A 21,080-nucleotide genomic window follows, 5' to 3' on the forward strand; every position below is an offset into this window, starting at 1 on the left:
TATGACACAGTTTGAGTCTGTAGCATCTTTTTACACAATCTCTTTGATCTGTTGATGATGAAATTGACCAACAATTTAACATAAAAGCGACACATTTCCTAATCCATTTACTGTCTAGTTTCAATATATCTTTTAGCAGCTGTACTTGGGAAGAGTTTGGGTTAACCCTAACCCTAATGAGTCAGACTGACCCTAATGTTGAGTTCCCACTCAATACAAAGTGACATTTGCATTGATATAGACATTAACGGTTGATATTTATCCACCCAGATGGTAGTTTTTCTGCAAAATACTTCATACCACAGTGATATATTTATGGTATGGACTTACTTCTATACTTCTTGAGCAACTGGGAAAGTAAGTACAGCTGGAATAACTGTAACATAGCGGTGAAAGGATAGGAAGACAGATGGAAAGAGGGAGAAGGAGCATGTGAGAGTGTAGGTACAGAAGCAGGAAGCAGACCATCTTTACCGAACCAGACAAGATCTATTTCTTAGCCTGGTCTCGTATAAGGAGGGATTTCTCTTGTCGGAGCAGGACGGTCAAAGGATAAATGGAGAATTTTCTTTTCCCCAAGTTCAGAGTAGAAAGAAAATCTAGCAGATGACAGGAACAACATGAAGGACAAAGGAAATGGACAAAAGATGTGCTGGGTGAGATCAGAGGGCAGAGTAAGTAACAGTGGCCCACAAGGCCTTGAAAGACCTTCAGAGTGCTGAGCCTCCACTAAACACTGTGAATTATTAATGAATATCAAAATAGGTTTTTTGGGGGGAGTTTCATCAAGTTTCACTAAAATGACCATGGAAGCAATCAAATGTCATTTACTAAGCAACTGCTGCGAGGACAAAGTTAAAGACGAGAACCACAGACTGTGACTGAATCCTGACTAGATCCACAGTAATGTTTTCACTTTAACTGCATCCTCTGTACGGATCCGCCTGCCACGAGCCCCGAGTTCTGGGTTTAGTTTGAAAACTGTGATGCTCTCTGAGCTCTTGACCTCTAACTATGAACACTTCACCTTCAGTTTCACCTTACAAGGAAATCACTTCTCATTGCGCACGTCTGGAGACGGCACTTTTGTTTTAAAACATGAATAAAGTTGGACGGCACCTGGACTCGGAGTCAAGCAGTTGGCGACAGTTGCTATTGTTGTGGTTAAAAAAGTGTTTCAGATCACTACGGCACAGCTGTGTCAGTGTATATATTGATCAGCGTTCAAAGAAGTCCTTTCACATAATCAATACCCATTAACGTGGTCCATTTAGGGATTTTGAAAAGCATTGTGTCATCATAGGAATGTAATTGTCATTGTTCATTAGATGTTTTAGAAAATAGAAACAGGAGAGCAGTCTCCTCTTTTAACTTTCATAATTTCCACTTATATACATATTTATACACATGTCCCCTGATCTCTTGCTAGTTTGATTCTTCCACCATCTGAGCAGCTGAGGTCACCTTTGATTTAAGGAACCCGGTCCACATGTGGGGGGCCCCCCCTTTGAAATACGTTGAGATTTTCAGTAATTGTAACATCTGGGTTTTCAGTCTAATGGATTTGCCGTGCAGTGTGTGTGTGTGTGTGTGTGTGTTTCCGGCTCGACACTCACTCACTCACTTGTTGCCGTCCCGAGGAATCTCGCAACAAGTCTCCGGGCCACTTTTATCTTGGTGTCACTCCTTGCGTGTATTCCCTTGATGGCGACTTGGTTGAAAACTCCTGAACAACGGCGGGAAGTTGAACCCTTTGCTCAGTTGATTTATGGGAGATGTTGAGCTTTGTGTAGTGACCTCCCCCTTTCCCTCAGGAGACCCCCAGCCTTGTGCATGCTTCACTGAACACATTGGCTTTAAACCTCCCATGGCCTTCTGGTTTTCCCTGTGGGAGTGTCAGGATTCCTGAAATCTGAACTCGTACTTAACCACAGATGAAATAAATCTAAATGTTGTGAATTCTAAATATGTCCTGATTGGCAAGGGCTACTTCACATTCACGCCTGCTGTAATTGCTCCTCTGTTAGTTCATCCTGATGAATGTTGGCTGGTGATTGTCATCCCTAATCTGTTGTTGGAGTCCGGGAATATTATTGCAACATCTCAGTGTCAGACATCGTGTCCTGTAATTTAACGTCTCTGAAGTGACTTCATGTTTCCACTGTGGCCTTCCAAACAGCACTTCACACACTTACTGCTGTCACAGATTGGACAGCACGTGGATGAGTCTTGAATCATCAGCATTTTAAAGATGGAAACCAAATATCCTGCTCAATGTACACAGTTTATTTTTTTGAGTTGCTTGCGTTTCCTTGTGTGGCAGTTTGTCATAAATTGTGCAGCTTGCACATTCAAGGTCTTGAGACATTTTTTTGCTTTTAGAATAATCTGTCATGTTTATCATCATACAAACATGTAATATTATTTCTGTTTGCACATTTTAGTTCTTGGCAACTTAAAATATTCTGCTAATTGTTTTCATCCAGTGTTTTTTTTTGATACAGATAAGGTTTTTGATCATGTGTTTCGTGTTTTTTTTTATATTTTGTTCGTACATTTAAGCGCAGTTTTGTGTATCACTTGTCATTGAATTGTTATATTCTATCAGATAGAGGGGGACAAAAAAATAAAGAAGACAATCAAAAATGCTATAGAAAAACCCACAGAATTTAACCTTTAATCTCAGTATTAAAGGTATTTTTTCATATTTTTTGTAAATTGATGTTCAGTTGGGTCTAGTAACACTAAAAACCAAACAGTGCTAATTGTAATCTCATGTGTAACTGCTAAATTAAATGGATTCTACACTTTTTATGACAATTTTTAAAGCAGAATCTCTCCTTTGTTCGAAACATGCTCTCGAACATATAAATCAGCGCCCGCTGCGCTCCCATTTTCTTCCTTGACTCGCTGCAGAATGTGGTTAATAAATTCACACAGGTGACCTCTCTCAAGGAAATGCTTGTTAGACACTTGAGGACAAGGAGGGGTCAGAGGTCACAGGGAGAGAAGTGAAACCCCTGAGAGGACTGGCCTCAGCTCAGGCGCGACTCTGGAGTGTGGGGACGTGTCTGGACCTGGTAGTAATTAAGCTTTGACAGCTAACAGGAAACTGACTGTGGGGGCCACTGTGAACCCCCCCAACACTGGAGACACAGCATTACAAAATCCCTGCACCTTTGCCATTAATAATATTAATGAGACGGTAGTTTTGAAACACACATGTCCTGGTACATTAGTACATACATTCACACAATGGAGCGTTCTGTCTTACCTTCCCGGCTTTTTATTGCTAATATTACTTTTACTACCGCAGATATTTTGTGTAACTGACTTGTTTCTACTTGTACTTGATGTGAGACGATATGCGTATCCTCTATTTTCCAGGAAGATGGCAATCTATAAAGGAAGGTAGAACATGCACACTGTAAACTTTATTTTAGTGCAACGTTTACTGCTCCGTCCAACAAATAAACACTTAAATAAGGATAAAAATTGGAGGAAAACCCTAGAAAAAGCCACAGAGATGAGATTCCACTTCCAGGATGAACAGATCTGCAGTGTACACACAGCAAAATGTACACAATAACGACGATGTGAGAAGCCGGCTTTTTGTGCTGATGGAAAAACACTGATCTGCGTGTTTCATCACAGCTGGAAACACGCAGTTCAACTGGAGGAGCTGCGTTTACAAATGTTACCGGATTAAGTTGCTGTCCCTGAAATCCTCTGTTAGTCTTTGTTTGCTCACTGACCTGAGTCTCCAAGGCTGCGACAGTAAATCTGGGAGAAACTCTTCCAGTATCCCACACAGACTGGATCTTCTCTGTTTGGTGCAGGTGATGGACTCCAGCTGCTTTCATGGATGTAGATATTATGTTATAGGTATTCTAGGCGTTAACGCTGAGAATTCTCCGGACATTACCACGAGATGGGATCATCATCATCATCATTACCATCTGACCTTGGATGCCTCACGAGCTCAGTGTTAGAGAGAGTTGTCTTTCAACTGGAAGGTCTCCATGCCGATGTGTCCATGGGCAAGACGCCTACTTTACACATAGATGTGCTAAAGTGTGAGTGAATGGGTGAATGCCAAAAATTGTAGTGTAAAGCCTACAAGTCCTTCTGGCCTTTTGCGTATTTTAACCATAAAAAGGACCAGAAAGTGTCCTGTGAGTAAGTGCTTTTGCCCATTTTTTTCCAATATCTGGCAGTTATTTACAAGTTACTGCATGTTTGAGTAGTGTTTTCATTTAAAACACAGTAGTTGTTCATAAACACCGGATGTTGCGTGTTAAATTTGGCATTTTTAACAGTGTAACACATATTGAAAACCACAAAAAATGAAAACTATGTACAGGTGTCTGGCGACAAAGACTGAAATTGCCGTAATAACCACACGTTGGCTGTGACGTGCAACTTCTCAGCTTTCAGAAAGCGCTGGAATATTTCCGATAGCACGAACCGCCGTGTAATTACGGTAATGCAAAGTGCGCTCGCACAAACGCGTCGTCTGCGTTACACGGCGGTTAATGTGACCTGTGGAATCATTTGGAATAAACATGGTTCACTTGTTAGTCTCCTGTCATAGCTGCAGTGGCCGTGGTCCAGCAAAGGTTACCTGGACTTGCTGGGCTTCAAGTCTGCAGCAAGTTTTCACAACCATTAAAGGTTTAATATCTTGTTTATCAACCACATGCTCAGTACTCGAGGCCACCTTATATGGACGCGCTCCGTCTCTCGTGTGCAGCACCATCGCGCTCCTTACATGTCCGTGAAGACTTAAACCTGGTGTTTTCTTTATTGCCAGAACAGAACAAAGCAGCCAAGTCAAACACGATCTCAAACTTTTTTTTTGTTGAGAGCACAAACACTGATCTAACCTGGGAAACCTATCGCTTCATTAAGTCTCGTGCCAAAACTCTGAGCTCTCAGGTTGGTGAGTATGAGAGTTCTGACATCACGGTAAAGCAATCCGTGGAGATTAAGAGTTGAAAACTCTTTAGTCTTTATTTCTTGACGTTGCCAGCTGTACAGTCTCGCTTTGTTTAAGCAGAAATGGCGTCATTTCTTTGTGTCGGTCGAGGGAAAAACACGGCCCCCGGTTCAGAGAGCTGGTTCACGCCGCGATAACCTCGGACCCTGGATGTGATCTGAGGCCTCCTGTGGATTCGTATGCATTCAAGTGTGAGGCTAAATAATCCTTATTGGATGTGGCGCTGACGGCGTCGTGCTGTGCGCATTTATCCAAAAAGGGATTTGGATTTGAACGCGTGATCTTTAGGTTTCTACCAGTTGAACTCATGTAAGTTGACAGTGCTTGCAGTTCTGTGAGTGTCACAAGTCATTTGTTTGATTTATTCCCCTTTTTTTTTCTCTCTCTCTCTCTGTTCCTTGTTTTATGTATTTTAGGCCGAGCTCCAGGAAAGATTTTTATCTCGTTTGGAAGAACAAGAGAGGCACTTGACTTGTAAATGATGAGATCTTATCGTACGAGCAAAATCCTCTAAAACATATCATCCTCAATATTGTTAGAGAACACTCTGGTGATACATTATTTGTTTCATCAGTCAGGACGCGGGCCTCTGCCAACCCTACTGTGATATGGAACACATGCTTTTCTTCCCCTTGGCAGTTATCATAGATGATGAGGTTTGGATGTCTGTGATTATCCGACTGTTGGCTGTAGGACCATCTGTTTGCGACTCGTCGTCATCTTTCTTCCACATGTTTGGTTTACTGTCACAGGCTGCTCTGTCACATCACACAATACAGTGGGAAGGAGTTCAGAGCTTTGTCTCCTTTTGGAGAGTTTCACTTAAAACAAACGAGACAGCACATTTATGAGATGTTACTGTGGATTTGTTGTGAGATTTCGAAAGCACATACCTGAATCCTGGCCATGTAACGAGGCCGTTTCCTCGCGCTGCAACAATAAAAGACAATTTACTAAGCAGAGCGCCGGGCCAGGTTACTCTGAGACGCGGAATCAAAACAACAGAGCGCACAAATCTAAATCAATATAGTAAATAACAAGGACAAGCGGCTGCGTGGAGAGACGCTGAAGTCGTCCAGCTTGCAAGTGTTGCATCGTAACCGGACGCTTGTTTACGACTGCACAGAACGTTGAGGAAGGGATGTGGGGGCGGAGATGTTTTCTTGTTAGTCACCAAGAGAAAGAGACCAAGACACAAACCGCTGGTACCATCTCGACATCGGGACACACAATGAAACCGTTAGAGTTCCCATGTTCTGGTGAAATAAAAAAAAAAAAAAAACGATGGGAAGTTTTTTTTTTTTTATTTCATAGTCTCCGCCTCGTCTTTCACATGAGCTGCTGATTCTGTTCTAGTTTCTCTTTCTCCGGTCAGGAATCATATTTGCCTCCCGTTATGGTTTGGACACGTATGGCTGCCAGTTGAGCTGACTTTTATTGAGGATGTGGCTGGATAAATACAAGATTAAGCCCGGGCTTTATTGCCATTGTGCCATGTGTTCAGATCCAGCCAGATATCAGACATCAAAACTCATAGGATAACACATGACAATGACACATTTCGCCGTTATTATTGGTCATTCTATTACCAGAAGCTCTTCCAGTTCTGCATCCACGCTCTCACATGAACACAGACTTCGCTGTGTCCGTACTTCAGTGCACGTCCATCGCCACTGACCCCCCCCATTTTTTAAAAAAACCCTTTCTCTTTCATTCCAAATCCCAAATCCTGACAAGCAAGATAAGATGACCACTCTTTGTTGGTCTGAGAGAAAGAAGGGATATTTTTTTTTCCCTCTTCACTTCTGGATGACTGAGTAATTTCCTCCCCGGGATCCACCTCACAGAGACGAAATGCATGTCAAGAGTGGACTTAGAGAGAGAGAGAGAGAAAGAGAGGGGCAGTGCAGGGTTGGAGGAAGGAGAGACTGGAATGCCTGGGGTGCATTTTCCCCCCAAATGAAAAGCAGGTGACTGTTCATTGTAGGGACGTCTGGTGAGTGGGAACTGGAGAGCGGAAGAAATGGGAGGAAGCAAAGATCGAGGGGGAAATAAACCTCCAAAAAGCCTCTTCTTTGTGGTATTTGGTCGTGAATTGTTGCCGACTGCACTTGTTCTTCAGTGGGCTGCTTACAATTAAGGGATTCACAAGACACTTCCTTCTTCAGCTGTTGATTGTTGTAACATGTCATTCAGGAGAAGTTGGTTAAATACCTAATTGGAAGCAGGCGTACAGTATTCTTCTTCTTCTTCTTCTTTCTTGAGTCTGCTCTGCATTGGTGCTGGAAAATAAGTCACTGCAGAACTGGATGAGATGTGTGGAAATATTTTTGCTTCAGGAATTCTGACATTAAGCTGCCGCTGAGAGGCTTCAGAGGCTCGCCGTGTGTGTGTGTTACAGTGACCCAAATATTTCTGTTGCGATATGATCGTGACGCGATATTAGCCCCCGTGTACATCATTCTTACCCCGCACACCAGCGGTGGATTATTTTCAACCGTGTGTTTTATAATAACTCAAAACCACAGGTGGTGAGATTGTGTTTCAATGTATTTTTCGAGATATTTCTGCAAGTGAAACGGATGGAAATCATATCGTATGATGTAGAAAAGTCAAAAATAACATTTTATAGGTTTCTCTGTTATTATTATTATAACTATATATATATATGTGTATATATATATGTATATATAATATAAACTATATTATCTAGACCAACTTCAGTCGGCCGATTGTTTGTTTTATGCTGAATCTGTCAATTATTCTTCTCGATCATCATTAAATCCGTTTTTAGTCTAGGACAAATTATGAAAAATGACGATCCTGTCCACAAACCACATATTTTCCGTCATTTACCGTCATAGAAGAGCAAAGGCACCAGAGAGTATTTGCATTTGAGATTAACTGTGACCAGGTGAATGGACAGGTCAGCGGGGAAAGCCTGATAAGAGGGTGGGGAAAGTCTGTGGAGGGTACAGAGGTCAGGCAGAGTGGATGAAGACGAGTGGAGACGGGTCAAAGGTCGGCTTGCCTTTGTTGGCTCCTGTTTGGCTGATGAGAAAGATGAAGAATTACATAGAAAACTGCCCAATGAGAAAGGGAGTGTAGGACACAACAGCAGAAGAGGGGGACGTGGAAAGGATCGTGAAATCAAGGGAATGATATCATTTGAGAATGTGTTTGTTTTCTCTATGAGTTTCTCAGCTAGTGCAGTACATACACATGCACATTTGAATAGGAGTATTTATACACACACACACACACAGAGTCACAGATGGAGACATGTAGTCGTCGCCCCACTACGTCTCGTTAATCTGTCCATCCATGCATACAGTGTCCCATACGAGACGCGGGTGCGTCTGTGGGTGATTAACCCAGTTGTCTGTAAACTGGAGAGGTTCCATTTCGTCCTCTGACGTCCAGCACGGAGGACAATAGCCTCTGCTTGTGGGGACAATGACGCGGTTGCTTTTTTATTGACTCGATTCAGACGACACTTTTAAAACGCATCTTAAAACCCATTTTCACTCTTTGACCCAGTATGAGACGTTGGTTTTTATCGTTTTTTATAGTGTTTTTCTATGACTTCATTTGTTCATTTGTGTTGTATTTATAGTTTCTACAGTATTTTATTGTTTTATTGTTTGTTGTTTGGTCTATGATGTCATTTTCATATCTTATTTGTCTGATTTATCTCTGCTGTACAGCACTTTGTTTCAGCTGTTGTTGTTTTTTTAAAGTGGTTTATAAATAAAGTTGGATTGGACAGACTATTATTATTATACTTTTGTCCTTATAGTGTATTTTTTATCTGACTCTGTACGTGTTAAGCATACAATTTAACATCCCTGATCACTTTTGCTCAGCATCAGAAGTGTTATGTCCTTTTCACAGCAGCCGTTTGCCATAGACGGGTCAGAGTTGGAAAATCGCAGGTGTCGGACTGAAACGTCATATCCTGTCGTCCTGTTTTTCTCTGACCGCCTCTCTGTTTCTTGCTCTCCTGTTGTCGTCTCAGGGGAAAGTCAATTCAAAATCTCTTGTTTAAACAAATAAACCAGCCTACAGAGAGTGAACTGGTCAGGATGACACGAGAGCTGGCTATAGAGGAATATGTGTGGTCGGTTGCCGCGGAGACGAGCGAAAACCTTGGAAAAAGTTGTCACACAGAGACGATGAACGTGTGTGAGGTCATGCCTGAACGCCGGCGTAATCAGAGGTGATATCATAGTGCGTTCCTGTGTCTGTGAGCCTCTGCATGAGTCACGCGTTCACAGTGGAGGGGAATAGTTTTGCTTTCTAAGGTTAAAGAGAAAAGCAGTGTTTCTGGTTACCGTATTCAGCTGGAATGTCAGCGTCTGGAAGAGCTTACACGTCCGTCGTGTAACATTACCGAACACATACTGACGCTGCCTGGTGTGATTTCTTTATTTTTTTTTAAGTTTGACACATCGTGGATTTCCAAAAGTCTTTTAACGGGTAACAGTATAAATAAGGAATAAATAATTGGACACATTTGGGGTTTTAAGGCCTGTCAGATATCCATGTTTCTGTTCTCTCCTCTTTCTTTAGCAGTGTCCTGACATCAGAGTCCAGTGTTATGCTAATGCACCTGATTTCAATCCCACTGATGCCAGATTTATTAAAAAATCTGATTCAAATATGATCTTATTGTACTGTATCGGCAAAAACCTTTCAAATGGGATGGCTTGTACAGATATTGTATCACAAGCTGCATCTGCTGACGTCAATATCAGTCTGATTCCGTGTGTTTATCCCTTTTAAACAACTAAGCTGTTGTTGCAGAAACTGAATCCTCCGACTGTGGAACAAAATCCAGCTTACTGTCTGTTTCATGCATCATGTTGGATGAAAGAAGGAGCCGTTTACCAGGAGAAACCTGGAGAAAACCCATGTGCACACAGGGAGACGATGCAAACTCCATTTACAAAGGCACTGGGTCGTGATCCAAGGCAAGAGTGCCAGCCACTACTCCACCATGTGGCCTTAAATTGATGATTAAAAAGTAATAATTGGCTAAAACTATACTATACTGGACTAACTCTTTTGGAGACGCTTCACTAAAGTAGGAATGAATCTGTCAGAGTCTGTGTGTGTGTGTATGTGTGTGGTGTAGTATAAAAGTGTGTGTGCGTGTGTCTCTGCACATTCTTATGCACGAGAGTGCCTGTTGTGCCCGTGTTTGCTAATGAGTGTGAGGAAGAGATTATGCGTGCGTCTCTTAGGGAACGGGAGTCTGTTCCCAGGAGCTGCGGGTCCTGGACAGTCTGTGTGTGTGTGTGTGTGTGTGTGTGTGTGTGTGTGTGTGTGTCTGACCTCAGCTAACGGGGGTCCGTGTTGCCTGTCTGAAACCATTTCCTTTCTTTGTGGCTCATTTGAGAGCAGGGTGCGACGTGGGTGTGAGGGACTGAGGAGCTGCAACAGGACATCGCTGCACATAGACACTGTTAGGCCTGAAACTCCCCCCCCCACACACACACACACACACACACACACACACACAGACACACACATAGCTCTCTTCATCACCCACGTCTCCCCAAGCGACTCTCCTCATACAGCAGCCACCCCCCTGAACAATAAACAAACTGTGAGCGCGGGTGCATCGCTAATGATCGGAAACAATTAAGTCCTCACAAAGGGGAGCTGTCCCGCTATATTGCTCGGTGCCGTATTTACATAGTGTTTTGGAGGTTAAACGACTGCGGCTGGATTTCTGTGCGAGGGCAGGAGGACTGAAATAGACACGCCTTCATGTTTATGGCCTCTTCATCTTGGACGAGCATCCATTCTGATGGGAAAGAAATGAAACCTCCACCCCGCCAGCTTTGAAGTGCCGTACCCCCCCAGTACTGAAGCCTGAGCCCAGGCTTTTCAGAGCGGAGCATGTGGTTAGAATAACACTTATGAAAAACACAGATTGTACATGTGCATGTGTTGCTATTGTGGGACGGTCCTTCCACCCACTAAACCATAATAGAGTCTAAAGTAGAGCTGCGAGTAGTGATTCTTTTTCATTATAAGTTGAATTTGTCCTTTATTTTATTGATTATTTCAGTAACTTTAACTTTATCTCCAGGGACCAGTTCAAGAGCTCATAGAGAAGTCATAAAACATTTGAGAATAGGTTAAAAACACAAAGTAAATAAATGAAAGTGCACACAGGAAGAATGTCTATGTAAAATCAATTAACGGATGAGTTGTTTGGTCCATAAAATCTCAGAAGCTGGTGCAAAATGTTGATCAGAGTTCCCATAGTGACATAGTTCTCAAGTATTTAGTTCTGGATATTGCATAGTGTGCGAGAGTGAGATGTCTGTCCATCAGTGCGCCACATCAAGTGTTTGATGGTCTGCACTGAGGACAAAACCAGGATTCTTTTCTGTTGTCTTAGCCTTAATCAGGTGTATTTTGTGCGGAAACCTCACCACAGGTTACTCAAACATAACCACAGTCATATTTGTAATAGTGCAGAAATGTACGATGACAACATGTGACATTTATATCTATAACTAAACCCCACTTGTCAGCTTGTTTACTTGTATATACTGTGTGTCTGAGTTCTTTGCTTAGTTTATAGATGAATTCGATGGAGTCGTCCATATAATCTAGCAGGAAGAGATTTTGAGTATAATTTTATTGAGAGGATCATATTTTAGAATCACGTAATCTGTCGCTTATTTCCTCGATTAATCCAGTATTCTTTTGTCCATAAAATGTTGAAAAATGCCGATCAGTGTGTACCAAACCTGGAAATCATGATGTTCTCAAATGTCTTTTCAGCTTTAATGATTTTTTTTTTTTTGTCAAATGGAGCAAAGACACTTAAGAAGCTGAAAATTAAATGTATTAATTGTTCACTCACTTCACTCAAGACAAGTGGCATACCAGAGGACGACTGGAACCCCCCCCCCTCCCCTCCTCCATATAACGGCTGGACTCTGAGGAGAGTGTGAGAAGGATCAGAAAAGGTCAACGAGGCCACTGAAGAGTGTCCTTAATAGAGACACGTCGCTTGTATGTTGTGTGTGTAACTTTTGAAACACTCTTACTTGCAAATGACAGGGACTGAGTTCTGCAGGACAGGGAGGTGAATGTGGAGGCTGCAATTAATCTACAGTGGAAAAAGAAAAGAAAAAAAAACATGTTGCCATAGCAACGTGGGCTTATTAAACACCCCACGTTGCAGAGTCATTTGATTTGGAATCTGGAAATTTGATGAATAAATGCAAGCACAGGAAAGCATGATTTTCACACTTGTGGCAGCAGATCGATGCACTCACACATGTAGACTCATATGTGTACGTGTTCATATTTTATATCATATTGCATTTAAGTTGTTTCACAGTTTGTGTCCATAACAGATGACTTCATTCCATCCTAAACGCCAAACGTTCCTCTGGACTGATCCCGATACCACATGTGAGCAGTTTATTGCCATAATGCACCCGCTTAAAAAAACAAACAAAAAAAGAAAAGAAAACACTGAATGTTTTGGATGATGTGATTTGAGAGTTAGACACTGTGTTCCTGTAACACCTGCCTGCGGCTGCATCCTGTTCATCATTGGCAGCTGATTCCTGAGCTGTGAAACCAGAGCGGTGTGTTTTGGTTGCTTGGTCGTCTCACTCCAGATGTATCAATTCCCACAAAGTGGTGGCGTCATGTTTACAAAATAAAGAACATCAACAAACGTCCACCGTGACGTACTGAAATACACGCTGACACTCGGTCCTCCACCGCGCCGGTGCCGTTAACCCCACTTTACTGTCGCTTCCCAATCCCCTGACATCCATATCCAGACTCTCAACTCAGCAGGTGCCAGCAGAGCAGAGCCTTGGCACGGCGGCCGCTCGGATAACAAACACGCGCACGAATGCCAGGGCGGAGAGACCTCCACCCCTGCCATCATGGTGTGTCCTGTGCACAGCCATGGTCATTATATCAGCCTAACTAGATTAAACTAATCATGTTACGCTGTGGTTCATCATAGCCAGGAGACGGAATCAAGGCTCTGGCTGTCCCTGTTGTTGCTGTTGCTATGTGGCTCTGAAATACAAACAGTTGAAATGTCACGTCGAACTGTGGCTGTTCCAGAATTAATCATCAACTCATGAACGTCCACAAAAGCACCAAATTGTTGAAAATCTGCACAAGTATAATGGTTAATACTGTTATAATCTTTTTAATTGCTTTTATTTATTTATATGTATGTATATATATATATATATATATATATATATATATATATATATATATATATATATATATATATATATATATATATATATATATATACTGTATATATGTATATATATATATATGTATATATACATATATATATAAAAGCAGTGTGTCGTTAGTGTTATGATGGAGTGTTTTAACTCACATTGACTTTGAAAAAATGTTTATTAAATCACTTTATGTTTCAACAATGATGAGTAGAAACATATTTATAAGCTGCTTGTGGGATTAAAATAGTAGATAGTGTAGTATTACAGTGAGGCTGAAATTGTGAGGCTGTGTGTGTTTGTGTACGCAGTGTTCTCGCCCCAAAATTCCCACAATCCTCCATCTCCCACCCGTGGCTTTAGAACTGCATTCGCTCATGTAAAGCCTTTTCCCAAATAAGACTATAGTCATGAACTTGTTCTTAGACGTCATAATGCACCTCCAGAGAAGTCTAGTACAAACTGCGTAGTCTGATTCTTTGGAACTGGACTCACAGTGTGACAACAGTGTGTAAAGTGAACTCTACGCCGCCTGGAAATTAGACATCATTACGAGCAAATTGGCTTTATTTCCCTCCGCTAAGTTGGTTCCTGGTGTTAATAACAGGAGAGAGAGAGAGAGAGAGAGGGAGAGAGAGAGGACGGTCACATGTGGAGACAGAAAACCATGAAGGTTCCAGCAGATGCTCAGTCGTCTGGTTTATCATTCAAGTGTATGATTGCACACCCTCAGCCACTTTTCCAACACGTTGCCTTTTAGGACTGATGAGGAGAAAAAGAGTGGGTCTTTAGTGGTTATAAGATTATTATGGGTTGGTTTTTCAGTTTTTTTTAAGCCATATTTTCATGGCGATGCCTGGTGACTCCACGGTCTTCCCATATGAAGTCCTCCAGTGTGGCAACCACATGGCCACTTTTAGCCCTGTCCAGTCTGCACACACACACACACACACACACACACACACACCACTTAATGAAAGCCTCATGGCAGGGCACCATTTTAAACGGACACTTCCTGTCTCAAAAAAACACACACACATCCATCAGCTCTCTTTGATCCCTCTATAGAAATATGTACGTTTGGGTACATACAGACAGAAAAGGATGATGTGTGCATATTCTCAGCATAATCTGTGTTCTGCTTCGTTGCATGAAATAGTAGAGATTATAGAAATGGTTTGCAAGGCTTCATAATAACAGTTTCACCAGGCTCTAATCTCTGAGAGTCAAATTTAGGAGGACAAATAATCTGAAAGGGACTGTGAAATTGGTTGTTTATTCTCTTTCCTGTCTTGCCAATTTTGATGGGCTATCTTCATGTAATTTCTCTCTTCATCTTCATTATCATCTGTCATTTCTAGAGCATCGTTTGCTCATTTTACAAACATACAGACGGGGTTAAAGCAACATTATGTGACTTTTATCTGGCGCTGTAATGACTTGTGATAGGGTGAATGCTCGTGCATTGGGTTACTACTGCAGTTTGAGTTCTAATCTGTCAAGAGATTGATTCTGACTCAGGACAATTGATGAATTAATTCAGCTTGTTGTGGCATGGGTTGTTCAAATATCATCATGCTCATTTGCATAATCTCCTGTGGTCGTTAGACCTGCCTTGAAAAAGTTTCCCCGTACTTGTAGTTTTTTTTTGTTTTTTTCAATTTAAATTTCAAAAGACTTTATTTGTCCCCAGGGGGCAATTCAAGTTTGTTTTTTGTACTTCCTGGTACTGTGCTGTGAAAACACGGCTTTGGTGTTGCTTTAAATAGTCGTGTGTTTCTTCATAAATGTCCTGTAGCTCAGTTTGAGTCATTCTCTTTGTGCTCGTGCAGCAAACTTCTCCTCCTCTCATTTCTGCACTCACTCTTTACGGATTAACGTTCCCAATCAGTATAATTCCAGTTACGATGGAGTGAGATTTCCATTTCCTTATTGCTCACATATTTACTCATTCTGTAATCACTCTTCACAGCTGAGGCTGTTTTTTCCCCATAACTATAAGTTCCACTTTATAAATATAAGGCTTATCATACATGGTAATTCCAAAGTTTGCTTTACTGCAGATCTTAATCCCAATAACAAGCACTCCTCTGGGGCTATTATTCATCTTTATTTGCTATGAAACAATTCATAATCTGAATGAAGATAAAAGACGACACTCTTGAATGGAGAAACTCCATATGGGTCATGTTATGCCAATTGACTTCATCCGATGGAAGATTGTTGTGGTCCCTTTTTTTTACGACATAAAAACTGTTAATACAATATTAATAACCGGTAAGGTTGATTCGGTGGGACCACTATTTCCATTGAACTGGACCTCAGAGCAGAGTTTGGGCCCAGCTGAGCAAATACAGCACATGAATGAATGATGTCACATTTCCCCATGGTTGGTTTGTTAGAGGGAGAATGGAAATGCACAGAGATAGGAAACTCAGAAAAATGTACAGAAAAAAGAATTGTGTGGTCGATGGATCTCAGTAAATGGACAACAACAAGCTGGATATAGACTTTGGATGTGATGTTAAAAGGTAAACGATAGGGAGCAGTGTTGGTTGAATGGTTTTCGTTTGCTCGACACACGGGCAAGTAGTTTTCATTCTGCTTATTTAAGATCCCAAATTTCAGCCATTTGAGGCCATTAAAGATCTGTTAAAACATTGGCAGCACTTTCCCATGGCTCTACATGTTCTCAGAGTATTCCTACGTTCCTACATGGCCAGGTGTTCTTTTTAAGTATTGCAAATGGTCGTTTCTATAGAGCAATAAGGAACCAATAAAGCAGAGTATCTTTTGGTGGAACACCTGCACTAAAAAGTAAACAAGCCGCACCTGAGGTCCTATCAGAACAAATAGTTTTAACACCAACATCTTCTCTTTTCTTTTCTTTTCTTTTCCTGCAGCCAGAGGAGTTGGAGGCTCTTCATTCCCACACGTTCCGGGTGAAGACTTTCAAGAAGACCAAGCACTGCAGTGTTTGTAAGCAGACCATCACCCAGGACGGACTCGTCTGCAGAGGTCAGTCACTTCTCCTGAAGGTCTTGGACCTTGTGGACCAGCTGCTCTTGTTTCTTTGAAAACTGAGTTTAGCCCTTTAACAAAAGACGGACCTGATAAAAATCGGTGTCGTCTTAAGTCCACAGTATTTTAACGATATGATCCCGGCTTTATGTTTCTGATTCACTGAAGTTCCCTGCACCAAAGTCCATAGAGAAAATCAACGATTTTACATCATGGCACACATTTGTATCCACTGCTGTCTCCATCCGTAAAATCAAGTGTGTTATTTATTTTTTCAGATTATTTGAAATTAAAACAGACGACACACTGTGTATCTTAGTCATCTTTACTCTGTAGGACTTGTAGGATAACATTACATGGGGCCTCCTGTGGGGGATTGGACCAGACAGCTTTGACTTGCTGGGACAACAAAGGCAATATCTGTTACAACATCCATCAGTGGTGTGAATGAGGAGTCACCCGGGGTCACCCGAGGTCAACTATGTGTCAGTGAAGTGACAGAGGAGGGCAAAAGAAGCCACGGAGAGGCTAAGGGTTAACAGCTTCTCAATTTCCTTAATGGTGTTTAGAAGGAGGTGCAGTGTGGTCGACTGGTCGCAGAGTGATTTGTGTGCTGTATTTCTCCCTTTTTTTTGAGGCTTCAAACTGCTGCAGGTTCTGTGTTGACTGCTGGTTTCTAAATAAGTGACCTTTCTCTTTGCTTCGATTGTTGTTTTAGAGCCCACGCTGATGTCATGTGGGTGTGACTCAAGCGCGAGGTGAAGCGTCAAACAATTACAGGAAAGAAACTGCGGCCGAATGATACGACTTTAATGCGGTCGCCATTTTCGGGGACCTTTCCCCAGCTGGTGCAGTGGATGAAGCTGAAGTGCGTTAAAACAAAATCGGAACAATATATGATCCCTGGCTTGCAACGCACACCGTGTCGCAGTGGAAATGTGTGTTTTCAGACAGATAACGTCCAATGAAACCATGCGGAAATTGCTGGATGTTTGGTTTGGCACACAGGGGAGGAATACTCAGCTTGGAGCTTCCCAAATCTGAAACAGGAAAGGGTTTTAGTTTTTAGAAAAGGCACAGCTTGGAAAAAAACAGATTATTTTCGCTCCATAAAAACCGTCTGACAGAATGACATAGTGTTATTTTGCTATGCGGCTGGCAGGCACATAGTGGTGTGAGGAAAGTGCACAATTGAGTTTCACTCTAAACAATTGAATTTATTGTGATACTGTAATGGTTGTGTTGTGGTTTGGCCACAGACCTGATTAGATGTTATATTCCCTGCTCAAGGAAGCCTCAGATTAAATCAACAACTTCTCCGTCACAATATTTCACATAAGCTTTAGAGCTTGAAGGTGTAGGGTTAGGGTTAGGGTTGCTTCAGTTTAGCCTACTCTCAGGTGTAAATGTCATTATTGCTGAATAATGGCCTGTATTTATATTTGCTCTTTTCTACCCTTCACCCTTTCACACCCACATATCACATATTTATCACACCCGTTCACACACTGCCAGCACAGCTGTTAGGAGCAACGTCAGGGTAATTGTCTTGCTCAGGAACACATCACTGTGTTGACTGGCAGAGCTGGGGATCAACCTTACCTTTGAATGACCTCGTGGAAGGACGACCCGCTCTATCACAGAAAATCCTGGACGTGTGACTCCGCCTCCCTAGGTGCGTGTGCAGAACACCAAGTCCGACTAAGCGTACACATGCAGGAGTAATCGGACTATGAGTCGCATTATCCAGGTATGTTAGTCCGACTAAGACTAGCTCGATTTTAGTCGGACTAACGTGTTTACGTGACATTAAGAAAACCAAAGTATTGTCTCAGTCTGACTAAAATCTGACTTTTAAAATGCATGTTAACGCAAAAACTAGCCCAGCTTTGATTGCACAACACTGTCAAAGTGCAGACTGTTGTTTGTTTTTGCCGCGCGCGGCTGAGCAAAGCGGCCGACCGCAGTGCTGTGATTATACCAGGTGTCACTGTGTCTAGCTCCGTTGTGAGTGTTGATGTGAAAGGTCACGGCACAGAATTAATTTCTTTGACAAGCAGCATTTATCCTGTGCGTTACTCTGTGATCTATCTCCTGAATCCAGATGTTGGGGAGTGTGTGATATGTCATTAATTCCCAGGTTGGCACCTTGTGTTTCATGCGCTTTTATCATCATCGAGACAATGTCGGTCCCTTTATATGATGCAGTGTAGCAAGTGTTGTGTTTGTGTTTTGGTTCTGCTGCTCTGACTCTCTGCTCTGGATACATAATGATCAGTTGTTTGTGCAGACAGTAGCTTACATATTCTCATAAAATGACACAGACCGGCACCTGGGATTATCATCTCTGTGAAGTGATTTATTGGGGAAATAAACCGTCATGACAAGGCTGCATTTAACTCTATTCTGATTTCATTTTCCCCCAGTATGCGTATCTGGATTTGATTGTGTGTGTGTGTGTGTGAATATTTGGTCCAGACAGATTTATGAGGACAGACAAACTGAACCATAGACTCCTGCTCAGGCTGCAGACTTCAAATATATTTTATAGTACCTTTTTGTGTGTGTGTGTGTCTGTATCCTGGTCTTATGACTCATTCAAGTCCCATTTTGCCAAAAATTTGAGGCAACTATAGCAGCGACAGGGAGTGTCCAGGTCAAAGGGGGAAGAGATGCAGAGGTGGGACTTGAATGAGTCATGAGTCACAGTGGTGAGCGTTTAAGTGCATTTGGAGCGGAATTATAGATTCTTTTACTGGTCATTGGAATTACAACACAATTTTATGAATGAGTTTGTGAGTCCTGGTTTAAGTCTCTTTAGGAATTCTGTCAAATCTAAAAAAAAATACGTTAAGGATGCATATTTATTCATGTATGTAAGTTTTAAAGTCAAAAATGTGTAAACTTTACCGAGTTACTTACTTTTCCCACCTTTTTGTGTCATTTTATGGACCAAACAACTACATTGGCGTGTATGCAGAAAGGTTATAATAAGATAATACGTCAGTATTTGTCAGTTAGATTGTTACAGTAAACAAGTAACAAACAAAATAGGAATAGAAAAATGCAATGTATGTGTACATGTGATTCAAGATAAATCCTATAAGAAGCAGAGAAGCGGTTGGCGAGAATGAATCCTCTCAGATTCCAGCGTTTTTCCCTCCGCTGCTCTTGTTTACTAACATTCTCCAGTCACATGGCGTCCTAATGACAGGAGCACTTGCACTTCCTCTCCGTTCAGCGGTTGCCAGGATACAAGGTGTTAGTTACTCTGACAATAGCATGTTGACGCAGGTCAAGACGGCAACTTTTCACACACACACAACCCAACCCACTGTGGAAGAAGGATATTTTGGCGGAAAAGGCCCTGAGGGCATGAACTGGCTTTTCTATTCACTCACTCTCGTGGTTAAATGAACGGTGTGTGTGTGTGTGTGTGTGTACAGCAGCAGGTTAATAAAAGGGCTATTGTGCCTTCAGATTTGGGTCAATAAGTTTTTTTTCTTTCTTTTTTTTCATGTTTTGTGCAGAAGTAAACTTTCCAGCTTGGGAAAGAAAGTCCGAAACACCTTTTTTTTTTTTTTAAGAGTGTATATTTCTGTCAAGGTCTGTCCTTATTCTGAAGGACACATCCTCTTCTCCTGTCGAGGAACGGGGATCCATTGTAAACAAAGCTCTTCAAAGGACTGGCTGGAGACATATTACAATAGCAGGTGTGTGTGTCTGTGTGTGTGTGTGTGTGTGTGTGTGTGTGTGTGTGTGTGAGAGAGAGAGGTAAAGGTTATCTCAGTACTGCTGAGCTCATACTGAAGGTATGCGGCAAATACATACAAGAGTGAAAACACACAAGAATTGGCTGCAAGTACAAACCTTGAGTGACATAAACCTGTACATATATATACATATGTATATATATATATATATTTATAGAGAGAGAGAGAGAAAAAATATAATTATTTGTAGTTAAATTGTTTCTCGGGCACTGTAACAGTTAACTGTGTCATCTCTCCTGTTGCCATTTGTCACATTAGCCAAAGTTATTAAAGTGATAAGTGGCTGCAGATGGATGAAGGTGACCTCTGGGTTTTCTGTGGACGATGGCTGGGACTGTGTGTCTCTGTCTCCCACTCTAATATGATTATCCTAATTGACCAGACAATGACTTTGACACAGACACACACTCTGCCGCTGCTGCTGCTGCAGTGAATGGAAGTTAAACACTTCTCCAAACACGTTTACAACAGCGCATTTATTCAGTATTTCAATCGACCCACGATGTGAGTCAACTGTGATCATATAGTGGTATAAAAACTTGAGTTTGGAGATGACAACAAATGAACACATTCCACAGTGGCAGCACAGCAGCAGTTGATGTGTTTGCGGTGCCACCTGTTGGATCAGTCGACATATTACAATTGAACCTCCTGAAGAAGATGGTTTATTCTAATATTATTTAGGCAAATCTACCTCTCTGTACACATTGGAGTTGCTGCTGCTACTGTGTTTACCACTGTTTCTGCATGTCGAGGTTGAGCTGTAAAGTTTTATTGATATTATTTGTTCGATAATTATACATTAAATTATACATTACTGGATGGTTGATATAGTAGGAAAAACGTTGTGAAACATAAAGAAAGTTATATTTGTAATAGTTGAGTTCAGTGACAGATTTAATATCCATCCATTACACATACACTGTATATTCCCTTTGTTTTTGCCAATATTTGTGTACACACTTTTCAGCCAATAATAGCCCTTTATTTCAGTTCCTGAACTTGGTTGAGTTGAAATAGTTAAAGATGTGTGTG

The 21,080-nt window shown here is 41.6% G+C and overlaps 1 protein-coding gene across 3 annotated transcripts in view; it reads left to right on the forward strand.

Annotated features, from left to right (window-relative positions):
* Window positions 1–21,080, forward strand: part of tns1b (tensin 1b) — a 167,359-nt gene that overhangs the window by 38,169 nt on the left and 108,110 nt on the right. For all 3 annotated transcript variants that reach the window (XM_044013784.1, XM_044013801.1, XM_044013793.1), the window contains exon 2: window positions 16,155–16,269. In XM_044013784.1, the coding sequence (XP_043869719.1) occupies window positions 16,155–16,269 (115 nt within the window). The remainder of the gene's footprint in view (window positions 1–16,154; window positions 16,270–21,080) is intronic.

Source organism: Solea senegalensis, linkage group LG2 (genome assembly GCF_019176455.1).
Source record: "Solea senegalensis isolate Sse05_10M linkage group LG2, IFAPA_SoseM_1, whole genome shotgun sequence".
Classification (NCBI taxonomy): Eukaryota; Metazoa; Chordata; class Actinopteri; order Pleuronectiformes; family Soleidae; genus Solea; species Solea senegalensis.